General features: G+C 47.6%; 1 protein-coding gene across 11 annotated transcripts in view; it reads right to left on the bottom strand.

The window, feature by feature from the left end:
- Positions 1–659: 659 nt before the first annotated feature.
- LOC143278152 (uncharacterized) overlaps positions 660–18813 on the bottom strand; it is a 189149-nt gene continuing 170995 nt past the window's right edge. For 7 of the 11 annotated variants that reach the window (XM_076583184.1, XM_076583183.1, XM_076583187.1 and 4 more), the window contains 6 exons: positions 18105–18267; positions 17403–17543; positions 11402–11514; positions 8834–8949; positions 7275–7448; positions 660–5402 (listed from right to left, as the gene is read on the bottom strand). In XM_076583184.1, the coding sequence (XP_076439299.1) occupies positions 5257–5402; positions 7275–7448; positions 8834–8949; positions 11402–11514; positions 17403–17543; positions 18105–18267 (853 nt within the window). In that variant the 3' untranslated portion in view covers positions 660–5256. The remainder of the gene's footprint in view (positions 5403–7274; positions 7449–8833; positions 8950–11401; positions 11515–17402; positions 17544–18104; positions 18268–18813) is intronic. The other 4 variants (XR_013053848.1, XR_013053849.1, XR_013053850.1 and 1 more) reach the window with 4 other exon arrangements.

Below are 18813 nucleotides of genomic sequence, written 5' to 3'. Positions count from 1 at the left end.
GTCTGTGTCTTTGTGTGTGTGTGTGTGTATGTGCGCGCGCGCGCGTGTGTGTGTCAGTGTGTGCGTGTGTCAGTGTGTGTGTCTGAGTGTCAGTGTGTGTGTGTGTGTGTGTGTGTGTGTTGTAGCAGCATCAAAGCAGCACGTGGAATGATAACAGCACCAGCAGGCAGCTCCCCACTGAGTGATGCTGTAACACGATGTTCGTGTGTGTGTGTGTGTGTGTGTGTGTGTTGTAGCAGCATCAAAGCAGCACGTGGAATGATAACAGCACCAGCAGGCAGCTCCCCACAGAGTGATGCTGTAACACGATGTTCGTGTGTGTGTGTGTGTGTCAGTGTGTGTGTGTGTGTGTGTTGTAGCAGCATCAAAGCAGCACGTGGAATGATAACAGCACCAGCAGGCAGTTCCCCACAGAGTGATGCTGTAACACGATGCACGTAACCTGTACAACAGTGCGTGCCCACTTGGTTTGACAGCACCTGTTCTCTGGTCTGGTGCACGGGCACCACACTGCACACCTTTCACGGTATGCATTCACACACACACACACACACACACACACACACACACGCTCACACACACACACACACACACACGCTGACACATACACACACACACACACACACAATTTTGTGGACCGAGAAATACACACAGTGACGAAGGATTGGTCTTGTTTATTTCAAGGTGGGTGGTTGGAGAAAACAACAATTGAGAGCCAAGAAACGGGTGGGCAGAAAGACACTGCACAACCTGTACACAGTCTGAAGCACAACAAAGACAGCACGACCTGTACACAGTCTGAAACACAACAAAGACAGCACAACCTGTACACAGTCTGAAGCACAACAAAGACAGCACGACCTGTACACAGTCTGAAACACAACAAAGACAGCACGACCTGTACACAGTCTGAAACACAACAAAGACAGCACAACCTGTACACAGTCTGAAACACAACAAAGACAGCACAACCTGTACACAGTCTGAAACATAACAAAGACAGCACAACATGTACACAGTCTGAAACACAACAAAGACAGCACAACCTGTACACAGTCTGAAACATAACAAAGACAGCACAACCTGTACACAGTCTGAAACACAACAAAGACAGCACGACCTGTACACAGTCTGAAACACAACAAAGACAGCAGTGACAGCACAACATGTACACAGTCTGAAACACAACAAAGACAGCACAACCTGTACACAGTCTGAAACACAACAAAGACAGCACAACCTGTACACAGTCTGAAACACAACAAAGACAGCACAACCTGTACGCAGTCTGAAACACAACAGGGGTCATCAGCCCAAAGTTGGTGTTCATCAATTGAATGCAGCCACTGATGAGCCTCTCCAAACCACACGCCTCTTCTCCATTTTGCTCTGAAGGTGCACAATGCATGTCAGTTACACTTTAAAACAGCAGCTTTTCTTTGTTTCGCCAATTCAGTAATTCTCCATATAGAATGTATGTTTATTCCTTTTTAATTCTTCTAGGACCACACAACAACAAACAGTGTGACTTTAAAACAACAAGAATAACAAACGAAAAAAAACAAACCCCACCACCACACTTCAGAAGTGAAAGTATCTATAACTACAATCAGTGAAAAAAAAAAGAGAGAAAAAAAGTCACCATCAACATCAACAGCGCATTTGACAAGTACCTGTCACGTTAACAGAAGGTACTTGCTCTTGATACTTCAGTCAGTGTCGGGGCTATATGCCACACCACACACAGACGTGTGATCGGTAGTCATGATCATCCCCAGCAATTCAAGTTCCTCAACAGCTCCTTCACAAAGAAATGATGTCCCTGACCGCCCAGTTTCACTTTTTGAGGGAGGCGTCACTGCGTTAGAACAAATCCATATACGCTACACTACATCTGCAAGGCAGATGCCTGACCAGCACCGTGACCCAACAGATGCCTGACCAGCAGCGTGACCCAACAGATGCCTGACCAGCAGCGTGACCCAACAGATGCCTGACCAGCACCGTGACCCAACGCACTTAGTCAGGCTTTGTGTGCATGCAGATAGAAAAAAACATGTGTGTCTGTTGGTGGATTTCTACTACATGGTTTTGCCTGCGGACAACACTTATGTTGTCATGGGTTCTTTTTCAGTGCGCTAAGTGCGTGCTGCACACGGGACCTCGGTTTATCGTCTCATCCGACTAACCACGAACTAGTTACCCGAGGGGGTCATTCCAACAGCCCGTGATGACGCCGGGGTAAAATCTAAGGAGGGAGTTGTTTGAGGCTCTTACACCAGGATGGCTGACACCGCGCCTCAGATAACTGTCCCAGTTCACTCCGCAAACACGGCGTTGACATACATGTGTGGCCTCTCACCAGATTGGTGTGTGCGTGTGTGTGTGTGTGTGTGTGTGTGTGTGTGTGTGTGTTTGTGGTGTGTGTGTGTGTGAATGTGTGTGTGTATGTGTGAATGTGTGTGTGTGAATGTGTGTGTGTGAATGTGTGTGTGTGTGTATGTGTGTGTATGTGTGAATGTGTGTGTGTGTGTGTGAATGTGTGTGTGTGAATGTGTGTGTGTGTGTATGTGTGTGTGTGTGTGTGAATGTGTGTGTGTGAATGTGTGTGTGTGAATGTGTGTGTGTGTGTATGTGTGTGTGTGTGTGTGAATGTGTGTGTGTGTCTGTGTGTGTGTGTGTGTGTGTGTGTGTGTGTGTGTACGTTTATCGGCACTCACTTTCCGTACGAATGAACTGCCTATCTGGTAGCATGGTCTCCCTTTCCTTCAGTCAATAGTTGTTTTGTTGTTCCAGCTGACGTACAACTAAATGTACAGTCAAGTTGGTTTTTGTTTGTTTTTTTTTCATCGAGGGAAGTTTGACTTAACACCTGTGTTTGCGCAGCTAACATTTTTTTTTTTTATCTGTAGAAGACATCAAGTACAGTTTGATCATTTGGATACGGCGTTACTGTGCGATATCAATATGCACCAGCTGCATAAATCGTTTTTTTTTTTTTTAATCTAAATTATGGACATGCTGCTTTTCAGTTGCTGTGTTTGATAATCCTATCTCAGACTTTTTTTTTCTATTTTACTCACACATTCTTTACTGTTCGTTCACTTCGTCTGGTCCAATACAAGATCTCTTGTTTCCAATGGAAATGTAGTACTGATGAATAATGTGAACAACATAGATACTCCATATACATATACATATTGTTTGTTAGTTTCCACCAGCTCTTTACAACACAACTACTAAAAGGTCACCCTGAGTGTGTGTGTGTGTGTGTGTGTGTGTGTGTGTGTGTGTGTGTGTGTGTGTGTGTGTGTGTGTGTGTGTGTTTAATCTGTGCAAGTTTCGATGTAAGGGACAACACAGAATAGAAGAAAGATGACGAATGATAAATTTTTACCCAACACACACACAGGCACAGATACAGGCACAAACACACACACACAGAGGCACAAACACACACACACAGAGGCACAAACACACACACACACACACACAGAGGCACAAACACACACACACAGAGGCACAAACAAACACACACACACACACAGAGGCACAAACACACACACACAGAGGCACAAACACACACACACAGAGGCACAAACACACACACACAGAGGCAGACAATCAAGCAAAGTGCTGTCTGTGATGCTTGAGGAATAGTCCAACAAGCAAAGAGAAAAAAGCTTCAATATCACAGCTGTTTGGCTTCAATATAACATGTACAAAAACAGTTCATCTGCCTTCAACCACTGTGGCTATGCTTTAGACAGCTTCATTAAAATTCTTGGCATTTATACTTTGTGGAATGCTATAATACTTGGAAACAAAATAGTAAATATATCAAAGTAGACCTGGACGGAATCATACAATATTGTCACACGATAAAAAAAATAATACACCATGCTAAATCATATGAGGATGGAAGTATTTTATAAAATACATTTTGTAACAGAATGAAAAGAAATACATAAATACCAAATCATGTCATAATACTAATTCATGTCTAAAGTACAATGATAACGAATCCAGAACAACACACACCGTGACAGACTGGAAAAAAGAAGACAGAAAAACACACATTCTTTTTTTTTTTTTTTACATAAAAATACAGATAACGCAAAATGCTACATCAAATCTAAATGTCAAATGTAACGAATCATATTCAATATAAGTCATCTAAAGAAAAAAACAGCTACTCGTATACCTGTTGTAAATGGTTTCTCCATAATGCTCTGTTTATGGATAAAAAGCAAAACCAACTGGTAAGGAAGGAAGGGAGGGAGGGAGGGAGGGAGGAAGAAAGGGAGGGAGGGAGGAAGGAAGGAAGGAAGGAAGAAGGGAGGAAGAAATGTTTACTTTGGGACATAGAGACAAAACCTGGACCCAAACCCTGTAGGACATTAGGAAGCTCTTCACTTTGCAAGATAATGCTGAAACATCGGGCCCTTCCCAACACAGGGGAACAGGCCCTGGGAGATGGACGGTGGTGGGGAGGGTGGGGGGAGGGTAAAGGAGGGATGGGGGTGGTTGTCTGTTTCAGGGACAGAAGAAATAAATGAACAGGAATGTATCACACGTAACTATTCGGTCAAAAGAAAGGTGGTTTCTTTGTGGTTTTTTTTTCAAAGATGATCTCTGAAAAAGCATTGTGTGTGTGTGTGTGTGTGTGTGTGTGTGTGTGTGTGTGTGTGTGTGTGTATGTGTGGTTTATATATGAGTGAGTGAGTGAGTGTGTGTGTGTGTGTGTGTTGTGTGTGTGTGTGTGTGTGTGGTTTATATATGAGTGAGAGAGAGAGAGAGAGAGAGAGAGAGAGAGAGTGTGTGTGTGTGTGTGTGTGTGAGTGTGAGTGTGTGTGTGTGGTTTATATATGAGTGAGTGAGTGAGTGAGTGAGTGTGTGTGTGTGTGTGTGTGTGTGTGTGTGTGTGTGTGTGTGTGTGTGTGTGTGTGTGTCTGTGTGGTGTGTTTCTGAAGACGTATCTTTCGATTTCCAAAATCACTCAAAAAACAAAAGAAACAAACGAAAACAAAAACAAAAATCCACCAAAAAAAAAAAAAAAAAAAAAAACTGACTTAAAAAAACCCCCAAAAAACAAACCACCCAGGAAACAGACCGAGCCGTTCTCCAGAAAGAGGAGTGTGTGTAGAGGGGGACAACTTTCCACAAGAGCTGCCCCCAGGTGACAGTGGAGTGGCCTCCCTGAACGCGTGGCGATGACCGAAGGCAAGGACCGACAGAACGCGGGCAGCTAGCTGCCTACAACTGCTCGCCGTCCGACACCGACAGCTGCGACAGCTGAGAGGAGGCGCGGGTGGGCGTGGCCTTGTTGTGGGCGGGGCCCTCATCCTGGTCCTGATTGGTCGACTGGTACATGGACGACCCCGGCGGACTTCGTGGCGGTTCTGAAAGGTCAAGGTCAAGGTCAGTGAGTTGGGGGTAGGGGGCTGGGGGGGAGACGCTAGCATCAAATTAATTGAATGATTAGTTATCTAATCAGCCGGTGAATTTTTGCCCCATCAAAAAGTGGAAGTCTCCCCCCAGGCATCAGTGAGTGAGTCAAAGTACACAGCACGTGGTATACGTGACAGCAGCAGCCCACATCCAGGTCAGCCCCTACGCCAGCCACAACGTGGTCTTCCTGACCGACGCCCTGTCCATCTTGCAGGCCCTTTGGTCCAACAGAGATCCAGAACTCAACGATCTGTCCTCCTCTCTCGCCTCCCACTGCACAAGTCACACAGTCACCCTGCAGTGGATTCCCTCCCTCTGCACAAGTCACACAGTCACCCTGCAGTGGATTCCCTCCCTGTGCACAAGTCACACAGTCACCCTGCAGTGGATTCCCTCCCTCCGCACAAGTCACACAGTCACCCTGCAGTGGATTCCCTCCCTCTGCACAAGTCACACAGTCACCCTGCAGTGGATTCCCTCCCTCTGCACAAGTCACACAGTCACCCTGCAGTGGATTCCCTCCCTGTGCACAAGTCACACAGTCACCCTGCAGTGGATTCCCTCCCTCTGCACAAGTCACACAGTCACCCTGCAGTGCATTCCCTCCCTGTGCACAAGTCACACAGTCACCCTGCAGTGGATTCCCTCCCTGTGCACAAGTCACACAGTCACCCTGCAGTGGATTCCCTCCCTGTGCACAAGTCACACAGTCACCCTGCAGTGGATTCCCTCCCTCTGCACAAGTCACACAGTCACCCTGCAGTGGATTCCCTCCCTCTGCACAAGTCACACAGTCACCCTGCAGTGGATTCCCTCCCTGTGCACAAGTCACACAGTCACCCTGCAGTGGATTCCCTCCCTGTGCACAAGTCACACAGTCACCCTGCAGTGGATTCCCTCCCTGTGCACAAGGCACACAGTCACCCTGCAGTGGATTCCCTCCCACTGCAACGTGCTTGGCAACGAGACTGCTGACTCCCTGGCAAAGGAAGGCACCACGAAAGACCAGAAGGACAGGTCTACCAGCTACTCTGAATCCAGGACCACCATTAAGGCCAAGCTGCAGAAGAACAAGTGGAAGCAGCAGCATCCATGCCACAACAGAGCAGACCTGTGCTACCTGCTGACTCGTTGAGAGCAGATAGCCATTTTCAGGCTCAGGACAGGCCACAACTGCCTGAAACACCACCTATACACGAAACTCCGTATCGACGACACAGAGCAGTGCCCCTGCAGAACAGGCAGCCAGACAACAGAACATCTGCTGCAGTCCTGCCCGCTCCACCAAGCGCTCCGAGAGAAAACCTGGCCCGACCCAATCCCAGCGGCCCAGAAGCTCTACGGAGGACTGGAGGACCTACGACGTACTGCCGCCTTCGTCGAGGAGACGGGGGAATCCATCTGATAAATGACGAACGAGAAAACAACAACATGACAGGAAAAAACATATGTACGTGATATTTAATAATAATAATAATAATAATGAGAAGAAGAAGAAAAAGAAGAAGAAGAACAATGATAATAACAATAACAATAATGATAACAAAAATGATTATGATAATAACAATAACAACAACAATAATGATTATGATAATAATAATGATTAATTGCAATGATGACTGTACATTCAACCAGTGCCCTCTGACACCTCGAAGAGCTTTCCACTAACAAAACATGCACGTTATTCAGACACTGACAACACACACACACACACACACACACACACACACACACACACACACACACACGCACACACAAAACACACACACACACACACACACACACACACACAAACACACACACACACACACACACAGACTGACCAAGGTCATCGTCAGGGTGTGAGGACATGTCGGACCCGCTGCGCCGCTCTGCCCCGATGGGTGGGAGTGGAGGGGGGGAGGTGATGGCGGTGGGCAGGTCGCGGTCAGTGGGGGACACGGCCACGGGGGGCCGGGGGGAGGGGGAGGTGGGCGGGGCGCTGGTGTCTCGACCTGCTGCACACACACATACATATATACACATACACACACAGACACAGACACACACACAGACACACACACATATATACACACACACACACGTATTCACACACACACACATATATACACATACACGTATTCACACACACACACACACACACATATAAACACATATACATATTCACACACACAGCACACGCATACACACTCACACATTCATACATACACATGCACACATACACACATTCACAAACATTCACACACTCAGACACACAACAAAGGCATACATGCACACTCGCACACACAGCACACGTAGACCCCCCCCACACACACACACAAAGACATAGATACACACACACAGATGCACATACAGGCAGACAAACGCACCCAAGTACATGCATACAGAAACACACACATTCACCTCAATCCTTCCTTAAAACACACCTCACCTTCACATACCCCACAGAGACAGAGACAGAGAGAGAGAGAGACAGAGAGAGAGAGAGAGAATTGAACCTCCCTCCCCCCAGACACACAGATCACCCACCCAACATCCAACTCCCCACAGAGAGAGAGTTGAACCTCCCCTCCCACCACACCCCACCACATACCCAACACCCCCTCCCCACACAGAGAGAGGGAGACTGAGAAAATTAACCCCCCCGCACCCTCCCCCGCGCCCCCCAACGCTCTTACACACACACCACCCAACACCCCCTCCCCAGAGAGACAGAGAGAGAGAGAGAGAGAGAGAGAGAGATTTCAGTAGTAGTAGCTCAAGGAGGCGTCACTGCGTTCGGACAAATCCATATATATATATAGAGAGAGAGAGAGAGAGAGAGAAAATGTACCCCCCTCACCCCTCCACCCCCAACCCTCTTACACACACACCTCCCAACACCCCCTCCCCAGAGAGAGAGAGGGAGAGAGAGAGAGAGAGAGAGAGAGAGAGAAAATGTACCCCCGTCACCCCTCCACCCCCCAACCCTCTTACACACACACCTCCCAACACCCCCTCCCCAGAGAGAGAGAGGGAGAGAGAGAGAGAGAGAGAGAGAGAGAGAGAGAGAAAATGTACCCCCCGTCACCCCTCCACCCCCCAACCCTCTTACACACACACCTCCCAACACCCCCTCCCCAGAGAGACAGAGAGAGAGAGAGAGAGAGAGAGAGAGAGAGAGAGAGAGAGAGAAAATGTACCCCCGTCACCCCTCCACCCCCCAACCCTCTTACACACACACCCAACACCCCCTCCCCAGAGAGAGAGAGAGAGAGAGAGAGAGAGAGAGAGAGAAAAAATGTACCCCCCTCACCCCTCCACCCCCAACCCTCTTACACACACACCTCCCAACACCCCCTCCCCAGAGAGAGACAGACAGAGAGAGAATCGAACCCCCTACCCTGAGCAGAGGGCGGGAGGGTGGCGGCAGGTCTCTGCACGGTGACGTAGGACCTCAGGGTGTTGTTGGAGGCGTTCACCAGGCGGTCCTCGGAGGGCGGGTAGGGCAGTTTGGTGCTGCAACACAACACGGCACAATGCTTCACAACACGGCACACTGCTTCACAACACGGCACAATGCTTCACGTCACAACACGGCACAATGCTTCACAACACGGCACAATGCTTCACGTCACAACACGGCACAATGCTTCACGTCACAACACGGCACAATGCTTCACAACACGGCACAATGCAACACAACACGGCACACTGCTTCACAACACGGCACAATGCTTCACGTCACGACACGGCACAATGCTTCACAACACGGCACAATGCTTCACGTCACAACACGGCACAATGCTTCACAACACGGCACAATGCTTCACGTCACAACACGGCACAATGCAACACAACACGGCACAATGCTTCACGTCACAACACGGCACAATGCTTCACGTCACATCACGGCACAATGCTTCACGTCACAACACGGCACAATGCTTCACGTCAACACGACACAATGCTTCAAGTAGGGCAGTTTGGGCAGAGGAAAGCGTTCAGCGTTCGTTTGTTTTTATTAGTTCTGCCCGTGTGAAAGCGCCTTGCAAAGAGTTCCAAGGCAAGAACATGCGAAGGTTACGCGCGCGGTATAAGGTGTCGCCAGAGGAAAGCGTTCAGCGCGGTACAGTACATGTGACTGACTGCTGCCGCGCTGAAGCTGATCTGAACAGAAAGCTAGGAACAGAGCTCTTTCGGGTCAAAAGGAAACAAACATTTTCAATTTCATGTATTTTATACTAAACTGGTAGAAGACGCAAATCCACTTTTATTAATGTTTTCCAGTTTCCTACCATTCATGACATATCATAAAGAATGAAATCAGTATTATACTGACTGCAAAGGTAAATTTACGAAGGCAGCACGGGATCATTTAGGTTTTTTTTTGTTTTTGTTTTTTTTCCCCTTGCAGAGAAGGTTATATTTGTCAAGAAACATGTTATCACATTTCACATTTGGGTAAACAATATAACAAAATACATTGTTTGATTCCAACAAAAACAATGAAGCATTACACCGTAAAATCTGCTTCAAGGAAAAACACATCACCACTGGCCCTCGCTTCACTGAAGTTATATCATTCATCCAACTGCAAGGTTTTTGTTTTTGCATCTCCCCAATCCCAACAAACACCCACACACAGTGAGGCCCACACACACACATACTCTTTAACGTATAATCCCTCGGTCAATATACCACAAAACTAGCAACACAATCTCCTGAGACATCGAGGGGGGGATCATTTAGTTCGTAAGTACAATTTTGTTGATATTTGCTGCTTCATTTTGCCATCATCTGCCTTCCATGCTTTCTGAATTAATTGTCTGGACAGTGCTCCGACAATGTTCATTGAAACAAACCTGGTCAACACATATTTAGATATTTATATACTGCTCGTTAATCAGCAGAGCATGAAGTATATCCAAGTTGTGCATTGCATAAAATGTCAACAAAATTGTACTTACGAACTAAATGATCCCGTGCTGCCTTCATAAATTCCCCTTTGCAGTTGGTATAACACCAATTTCATTCTTCATGATATGTCATGAATGGTAAGAAATTGGAAAACATTCATAAAAGCGAATTTATGTCTTCTAGTAATCTAGTATTAAATACATGAAAATGAAAATGTTCCGTTGTTTCCTTTTGACCCCAAAGAGCTCTCTTACTAGCTTTCTGTTCAGAATCAGTTGTCTGCCGCAGTGACCTGCTCACAGATCAGCATCAGCGCGGCAGCAGTCAGTCACATGTACTGTACCGCGCTGAACGCTTTCCTCTGGCGACACCTTATACCGCGCGCGAAACCTTCGCAGGTTCTTGCCTTTGAACTCTTTGTAAGGCGCTTTCACACGGGCAGAACTAATAAAAACAAACGATTCTGGACATTAAAAATCAAAATCAAATTATGTTTACGCCCCCCTGTAGTGGTAAACTTTATATCAGTGCGATCAGTATGATTTATTCTATTCTAACGTAAAAAGAACGGTTTTGCTGCTCACATTTGGACCTATGGCAAATTTTAATCTAAATTCCCTAGCTTAATAACAACGCAATCCCTCACACACACACACACACACACACACACACACACACACAAACTCTCTCTCTCTCTCTCACTCATACAAACTCTCCCTCTCTCTCGTACAAACTCTCTCTCTCTCTCTATCTCACGTGCAAACTCTCTCTCTCTCTTTGTTACAAAATCTCTCTCTCTCTCTGTTTCTCTCACACACTCTCTCTCTCCTTCTCTCTCTCTCCCACCTGACATTGTTCTGACCAATCACGTTAAGGTGTGCACCCACCTGACATTGTTCTGACCAATCACGTTGAGGTGTGCACCCACCTGACATTGTTCTGACCAATCACGTTGAGGTGTGCACCCACCTGACATTGTTCTGACCAATCACGTTGAGGTGTGCACCCACCTGACATTGTTCTGACCAATCACGTTGAGGCGTGCACCCACCTGACATTGTTCTGACCAATCAGCATGCGGTTGATGTCCAGCTCCAGCATGCGTGGTGTGTTGAGGGAAAGCTGCACTGGGTCCACCGGTGACCTCGCCTGAGACACCGACATCTGTCACACATAGAGACACCGACATCTGTCACACACATAGAGACACCGACATCTGTCACACACATAGAGACCCGACATCTGTCACACACCATAGAGACACCGACATCTGTCACACACACATAGAGACACCGACATCTGTCACACACATAGAGACACTGACATCTGTCACACACACATAGAGACACCGACATCTGTCACACACATAGAGACACCGACATCTGTCACACACATAGAGACACTGCCATCTGTCACACATAGAGACACCGACATCTGTCACACACCATAGAGACAACGACATCTGTCACACACAGAGACACCGACATCTGTCAGACACCGACATCTGTCACACATAGAGACACCGACATCTGTCACACACACAGACACCGACATCTGTCACACACATAGAGACACCGACATCTGTCACACACCATAGAGACACCGACATCTGTCACACACAGAGACACCGACATCTGTCACACACCATAGAGACACCGACATCTGTCACACACATAGACACCGACATCTGTCACACACCATAGAGACACCGACATCTGTCACACACATAGACACCGACATCTGTCACACATAGAGAGACACCGACATCTGTCACACACACATAGAGACACCGACATCTGTCACACATAGAGACACCGACATCTGTCACACACATAGAGACACCGACATCTGTCACACACCATAGAGACACCGACATCTGTCACACACAGAGACACCGACATCTGTCACACACAGAGACACCGACATCTGTCACACATAGAGACACCGACATCTGTCACACACCATAGAGACACCGACATCTGTCACACACCATAGAGACACCGACATCTGTCACACACATAGACACCGACATCTGTCACACATAGAGAGACACCGACATCTGTCACACACACATAGAGACACCGACATCTGTCACACACATAGAGACACCGACATCTGTCACACATAGAGACACCGACATCTGTCACACACACATAGAGACACCGACATCTGTCACACATAGAGACACCGACATCTGTCACACATAGAGACACCGACATCTGTCACACACACAGACACCGACATCTGTCACACACACACACACACACACACACATAAAGACATCCACACATACTGACACAGACAGACACAACACAGAGACACACACATAACACACAACACACATACGCATACACAGACACACACACACGCACACACACACACATGCACATACACACACACACACGCACACGCACACGCACACACATACAAACACACATACATACATACATACAGACAGAACACACACACACACACACACAGGCACAGACACACACACAATGCACACACAGACACAAAGACAGACACAGACAAACACACAGAGATACACACACAAAAAAAACGGCAATATTAACATTTTTACCCGTGCACTCTTCGATGTTGAAGTGAGAAATCAAATCCACCCGAATGGGTATACCGGCTTGTGACATTGTGCACCATCTCTGGTTCGACATTCTTATATTATAATTAACATTTTTACCCGTCTGCAGTACAAACCATACGTGAGAAAGTCCCAAACGGGTGAAAATGTTAATTATATATATAAGTTTGTCGACTATAGTAGACGATTTTAAAACGAAATTGTGGAGATTAGAAAGGTGTCTAAAAAGGGATGCTTTTTGGGGCATTCCATGCACCTAGCAAGGGGCTTGGAAAGAATGGGGGATACGCAAAGTGAAAGAAAAAATGTGACCCATGGGTCAGTTCGAACTTACCCGTCTGTGTTACAAAATATACATGAAAACGATTAAGACGGGAGTGTGTATATATACACATGTTTGGGTCAGTACTCGTAATGAAACTTGTCTCGATTCTAAACGCCGGTATGTCCGAGTTCGTGGGGCATTCCATGCATCAAGCAATGGGCTTGAAATAGAAAAATTCGTAAAGAAATCGGGAAGCTTGTCGCTGTCATATCTCCAGGAGCGGACATGCACGAACGAGACGTATAAGGCAGTTCGATCGAAAGCGGTCAGTGTACGCGATCGCCAGGTTATTTAAAGTGAAGACGGAATGAACTGTACCATGCTTCGCGAGAGGATGAAAACAGAGTGGGGGACGAGACAATAGGTTGTGATCCTAACATGAACATGACTGAAAATAATAAAACAGCTTACATGAAACACTCACGTGTGTGCGACGTCAAACGAGTGACGGCAGTCTCCTGTGGTGGGTCCGTTCTTTTCGGCCTGTTTCGTTGTACGTCCTTGCTCGGTTCCGACAGCACTGACCGGGTACACGTGGAGAACCGCACACCATTCCCTGTATTGCAGTGCTCAAATGCGTTGCACAGAGGACTTCACATTAAAAATGAGCGGGACTGGTGGAACTGACCTTCCCTAACAACGTGCTGTGCAGAAAAGTCACATACCGAAATAGGAAAGTGCATTTTAACGGTCCGTGGCGCACCAAACCACGATATGAAATAAGGTGTCAGTGCCTACACACAGAATCCCGGAACCATGAAGTTGTCAACCCTACACACATTATCACGGAATGAACTTGTGAATGTACACTGGCTCGCACAACATCATAAGTCACGGAATGAAGTCAGCCTGAGCCGCGGCAACTATACGGACACACTGGCAAACACGGAATGAACCTGCCACTACACTGCCAGACACATGTTGAAAGAATGTTGTGATTGTACATGCACGACCTGTCCTGTCTGCCGAAGTGGATGTGCACGAAGGGGACGTAGGAAAGAGGTTACTGTGCACTGACAATCTTATACTTGAAGTGAAGACGGAATGAACTGCACCGTGTTTCAGCGGGAGGATGAAAACAAGAGTGGAGGACTAGACAACTGATGGGTTCCGAACGTAACATGAACAACTGTGTGCGTACGGAAAGAATGGCCATCTGTGGAGCTAAATATTTTATGTCTCGCCCTCAGTTCTCCACGGAAGGCCAGGAGCACACTGACATGCAACACAGGACACAGCACACACGTATGTGACGCGTGCTGTCGAGGAAACAAGTTGTCTAACACACACCACGGACAATCACAGAATGAAGTTCTCAACACACACACACACACACACACACACACACACACACACACACGTGAAATCGCTGACTTGAACATTCACAGCCGGCCAAAGCATCACTGACGAGAAAGGGACGTGCAGCTGTCCAATTGAAACGGTTAAGTTCAGCACGGACACTGACTCGGCCGTTAAAATGCACTTTCCTATTTCGGTATGTGACTTTTCTGCACAGCACGTTGTTAAGGAAGGTCAGTTCCATCAGTCCCGCTCATTTTGTAATGTGAAGTCCTCTGTGCAACGCATTTGAGCACTGCAATACAGGGAATGGTGTGCGGTTTCCACGTGTACCCGGTCAGTGCTGTCCGGGAACCAATACAGCAAGGACGTACAACGAAACAGGCCGAAAAGAACGGACCCACCACAGGAGACTGCCGTCACTCGTTTGACGTCGCACACACGTGAGTGTTTCATGTAAGCTGTTTTATTATTTTCAGTCATGTTCATGTTAGGATCACAACCTATTGTCTCGTCCCCCACTCTGTTTTCATCCTCTCGCGAAGCATGGTACAGTTCATTCCGTCTTCACTTTAAATAACCTGGCGATCGCGAACACTGACCGCTTTCGATCGAACTGCCTTATACGTCCCGTTCGTGCATGTCCGCTCCTGGAGATATGACAGCGACAAGCAGTCCTGACTTCGTTACGAATTTTTCTATTTCAAGCCCATTGCTTGATGCATGGAATGCCCCACGAACTCGGACATACCGGCGTTTAGAATCGAGACAAGTTTCATTACGAGTACTGACCCAAACATGTGTATATATACACACTCCCGTCTTAATCGTTTTCATGTATGTTTTGTACCACAGACGGGTAAGTTCGAACTGACCCATGGGTCACATTTTTTCTTTCACTTTGCGTATCCCCCATTCTTTCCAAGCCCCTTGCTGGGTGCATGGAATGCCCCCAAAAGCATCCCTTTTTAGACACCTTTCTAATCTCCACAATTTCGTTTTAAAATCGTCTACTATAGTCGACAAACTTATATATATAATTAACATTTTCACCCGTTTGGGACTTTCTCACGTATGGTTTGTACTGCAGACGGGTAAAAATGTTAATTATAATATAAGAATGTCGAACCAGAGATGGTGCACAACTTCGTAACAAGCCCGGGTATTTTAGACACATTTCTAATCTCGACAAGTTCGTTTTAAAATTCTCTACTATATTCGACAACGTTATATATATAATTAACATTTTCACCCGTTTTGGACTTTCTCACGTATGGTTTGTACTGCAGACGGGTAAAAATGTTAATTATAATATAGGAATGTCGAACCAGAGATGGTGCACAACTTTTTCACCAGCCGGTATACCCATTTGGGTAGATTTGGTTTCTGACTTCGACACCGAAGAGTGCACGGGTCAAAATGTTAATATTGCCAAAAAAAACCTACATACAGACAGACACATACACACACACACATGACACCATTCTACCATCAACGCACACTGTGTCCTCAACACACGTGACACACGGTGCAACACACACACTGTCCTCAACACACGTGACACACAGTGCAGCACACACACTCACTGTCCTCAACACACGTGACACACGGTGCGCTACACTGTGTCCTCAACACACGTGACACACGGTGCAGCACACACACTGTGTCCTCAACACACGTGACACACGGTGCAGCACACACACTCTGTCCTCAACACACGTGACACACGGTGCAGCACACACACTCTGTCCTCAACACACGTGACACACGGTGCAGCACACACACTGTCCTCAACACACGTGACACACGGTGCAGCACACACACTGTCCTCAACACACGTGACACACGGTGCAGCACACACACTCTGTCCTCAACACACGTGACACACGGTGCAGCACACACACACTGTCCTCAACACACGTGACACACGGTGCAGCACACACACTGTCCTCAACACACGTGACACACGGTGCAGCACACACACTCTGTCCTCAACACACGTGACACACCGTGCAGCACACACACTCTGTCCTCAACACACGTGACACACGGTGCAGCACACACACTGTCCTCAACACACGTGACACACGGTGCAGCACACACACACTGTCCTCAACACACGTGACACACGGTGCAGCACACACACTCTGTCCTCAACACACGTGACACACGGTGCAGCACACACACACTGTCCTCAACACACGTGACACACGGTGCAGCACACACACACTGTCCTCAACACACGTGACACACGGTGCAGCTCACACACTGTGTCCTCAACACACGTGACACACGGTGCAGCACACACACACTGTCCTCAACACACGTGACACACGGTGCAGCACACACACTCTGTCCTCAACACACGTGACACACGGTGCAGCTCACACACTGTGTCCTCAACACACGTGACACACGGTGCAGCACACACACACTGTCCTCAACACACGTGACACACGGTGCAGCACACACACACTGTCCTCAACACACGTGACACACGGTGCAGCACACACACTCTGTCCTCAACACACGTGACACACGGTGCAGCACACACACACTGTCCTCAACACACGTGACACACGGTGCAGCACACACACACTGTGTCCTCAACACACGTGACACACGGTGCAGCACACACACTGTCCTCAACACACGTGACACACGGTGCAGCACACTCACTGTCCTCAACACACGTGACACACGGTGCAGCACACACACTGTCCTCAACACACGTGACACACGGTGCAGCACACACTGTGTCCTCAACACACGTGACACACGGTGCAGCACACTCACTGTCCTCAACACACGTGCAGCTCACACACTCACGTTCCACGTCTGGTACAGTTGCTGCTTGGTCAGGGGAGCTGACTGGGGAATGAAGGAGCTTCTTATCGCCCCTGATCCCACAACCCCGTCTTCTGGGCGGCTGGGTGGGGGAGGGGGCAATGACGTCATGTCCACCAGCATCTGTAACACGTCACGCCGTGGTGATTGGGGAGGGGGGGGGGGGTGCGGGGTTGGGTTGTCAACCCTCCCTCTATCTCACAGACTGACTTGTGTTCTCAATGCCCCTTCCTATCTCTGCGGCTGCCTTCACCTCCACACTCCATCTCGGTCACTACGATCGGCTTCGGATCCACTCTGTTTACGCATACCCAGATTCAAACGTTCCACTGTTGGTCGCCGTTCTTTCTCTGTCTCTGGACCTTGCGATTGGAACGAACTTCCTCTTTCGCCTTAAAACCCACCTCTTCCCAAAACAGCCTCCCTCCCCTGCCTCTTCCTTGTCTTCAGTTTCTTCAGTTTTAGAGTTATACAAGCGTGTGAATTACTGGTGTGAAAGCGCTTTGATTTGTCTCTGCACAAGATTCAACGCTATATGAATACACATTATTACCATTCTTCATCTTCTTATTTTTAAAATCATTTTATACGATGATTATTATCATTTTTTATTCTTATCATTATCATTATTTTCTTTTTTTTTATTCTTATCATTATCATTACCATCATCATCATCATTCTGACCTGCTGGCTGGGGGTGTGTCTGTCCAGACGGCGAGTGTTGGAGGCGGGTGTGGGGGCGGGCACGAAGGAGGTGGTGCTGTCGCGAGTCGCCGACTGGTGTCTGGGCACTGGCTGTGAGCGCATGGGACGAGCCAGCTTCTGGGTGGGCGGGGCCTTCAGCTCCCTGCGGCAGTGACAGGGGGGGACGAGGGGGAGGGGGGGGGGGTCACACTTGACAGCAGTGATAATGAGAATGATGACGATGATGATGATGATAATAATAATAATAATAATAATAATCATAATTATGGAGTGACTAAAGTCGCCTTTAAATTAAATGAATGAAATGGAGTGATGGCCTAGAGGTAACGCGTCCTCCTAAGACGCAAGAGAATCTGTGCGCGCTGGTTCAAATCACGGCTCAACCGCTGATATTTTTTCCCCCTCCACTAGACTAGAACTTGAGTGGTGGTCTGGACGCTGGTCATTCGGATGAGATAATAAACCAAGGTCCCGTGTGCAGCATGCACTTAGCGCACGTAAAAGAACCCACGGCAACAAAAAGGTTATTCCTGGCAAAATTCTGTAGAAAAATCCACTTAGATAGGAAAAACAAATAGGAAAAAATACAAAAAAAATGGATGGCGCTCTCAGTGTAGTGACGCGCTCTCCCTGGGGAGAGCAGCTCGACTTTCACCCAGAGAAAGCTATTGTGACAACAACAACAACA

The sequence above is a fragment of the Babylonia areolata genome, chromosome 35 (genome assembly GCF_041734735.1).
Source record: "Babylonia areolata isolate BAREFJ2019XMU chromosome 35, ASM4173473v1, whole genome shotgun sequence".
NCBI lineage: Eukaryota > Metazoa > Mollusca > Gastropoda > Neogastropoda > Buccinidae > Babylonia > Babylonia areolata.
The sequence above is the reverse complement of the archived record's forward strand: the minus strand, read 5'-3'. Positions and strand labels throughout refer to the sequence as shown.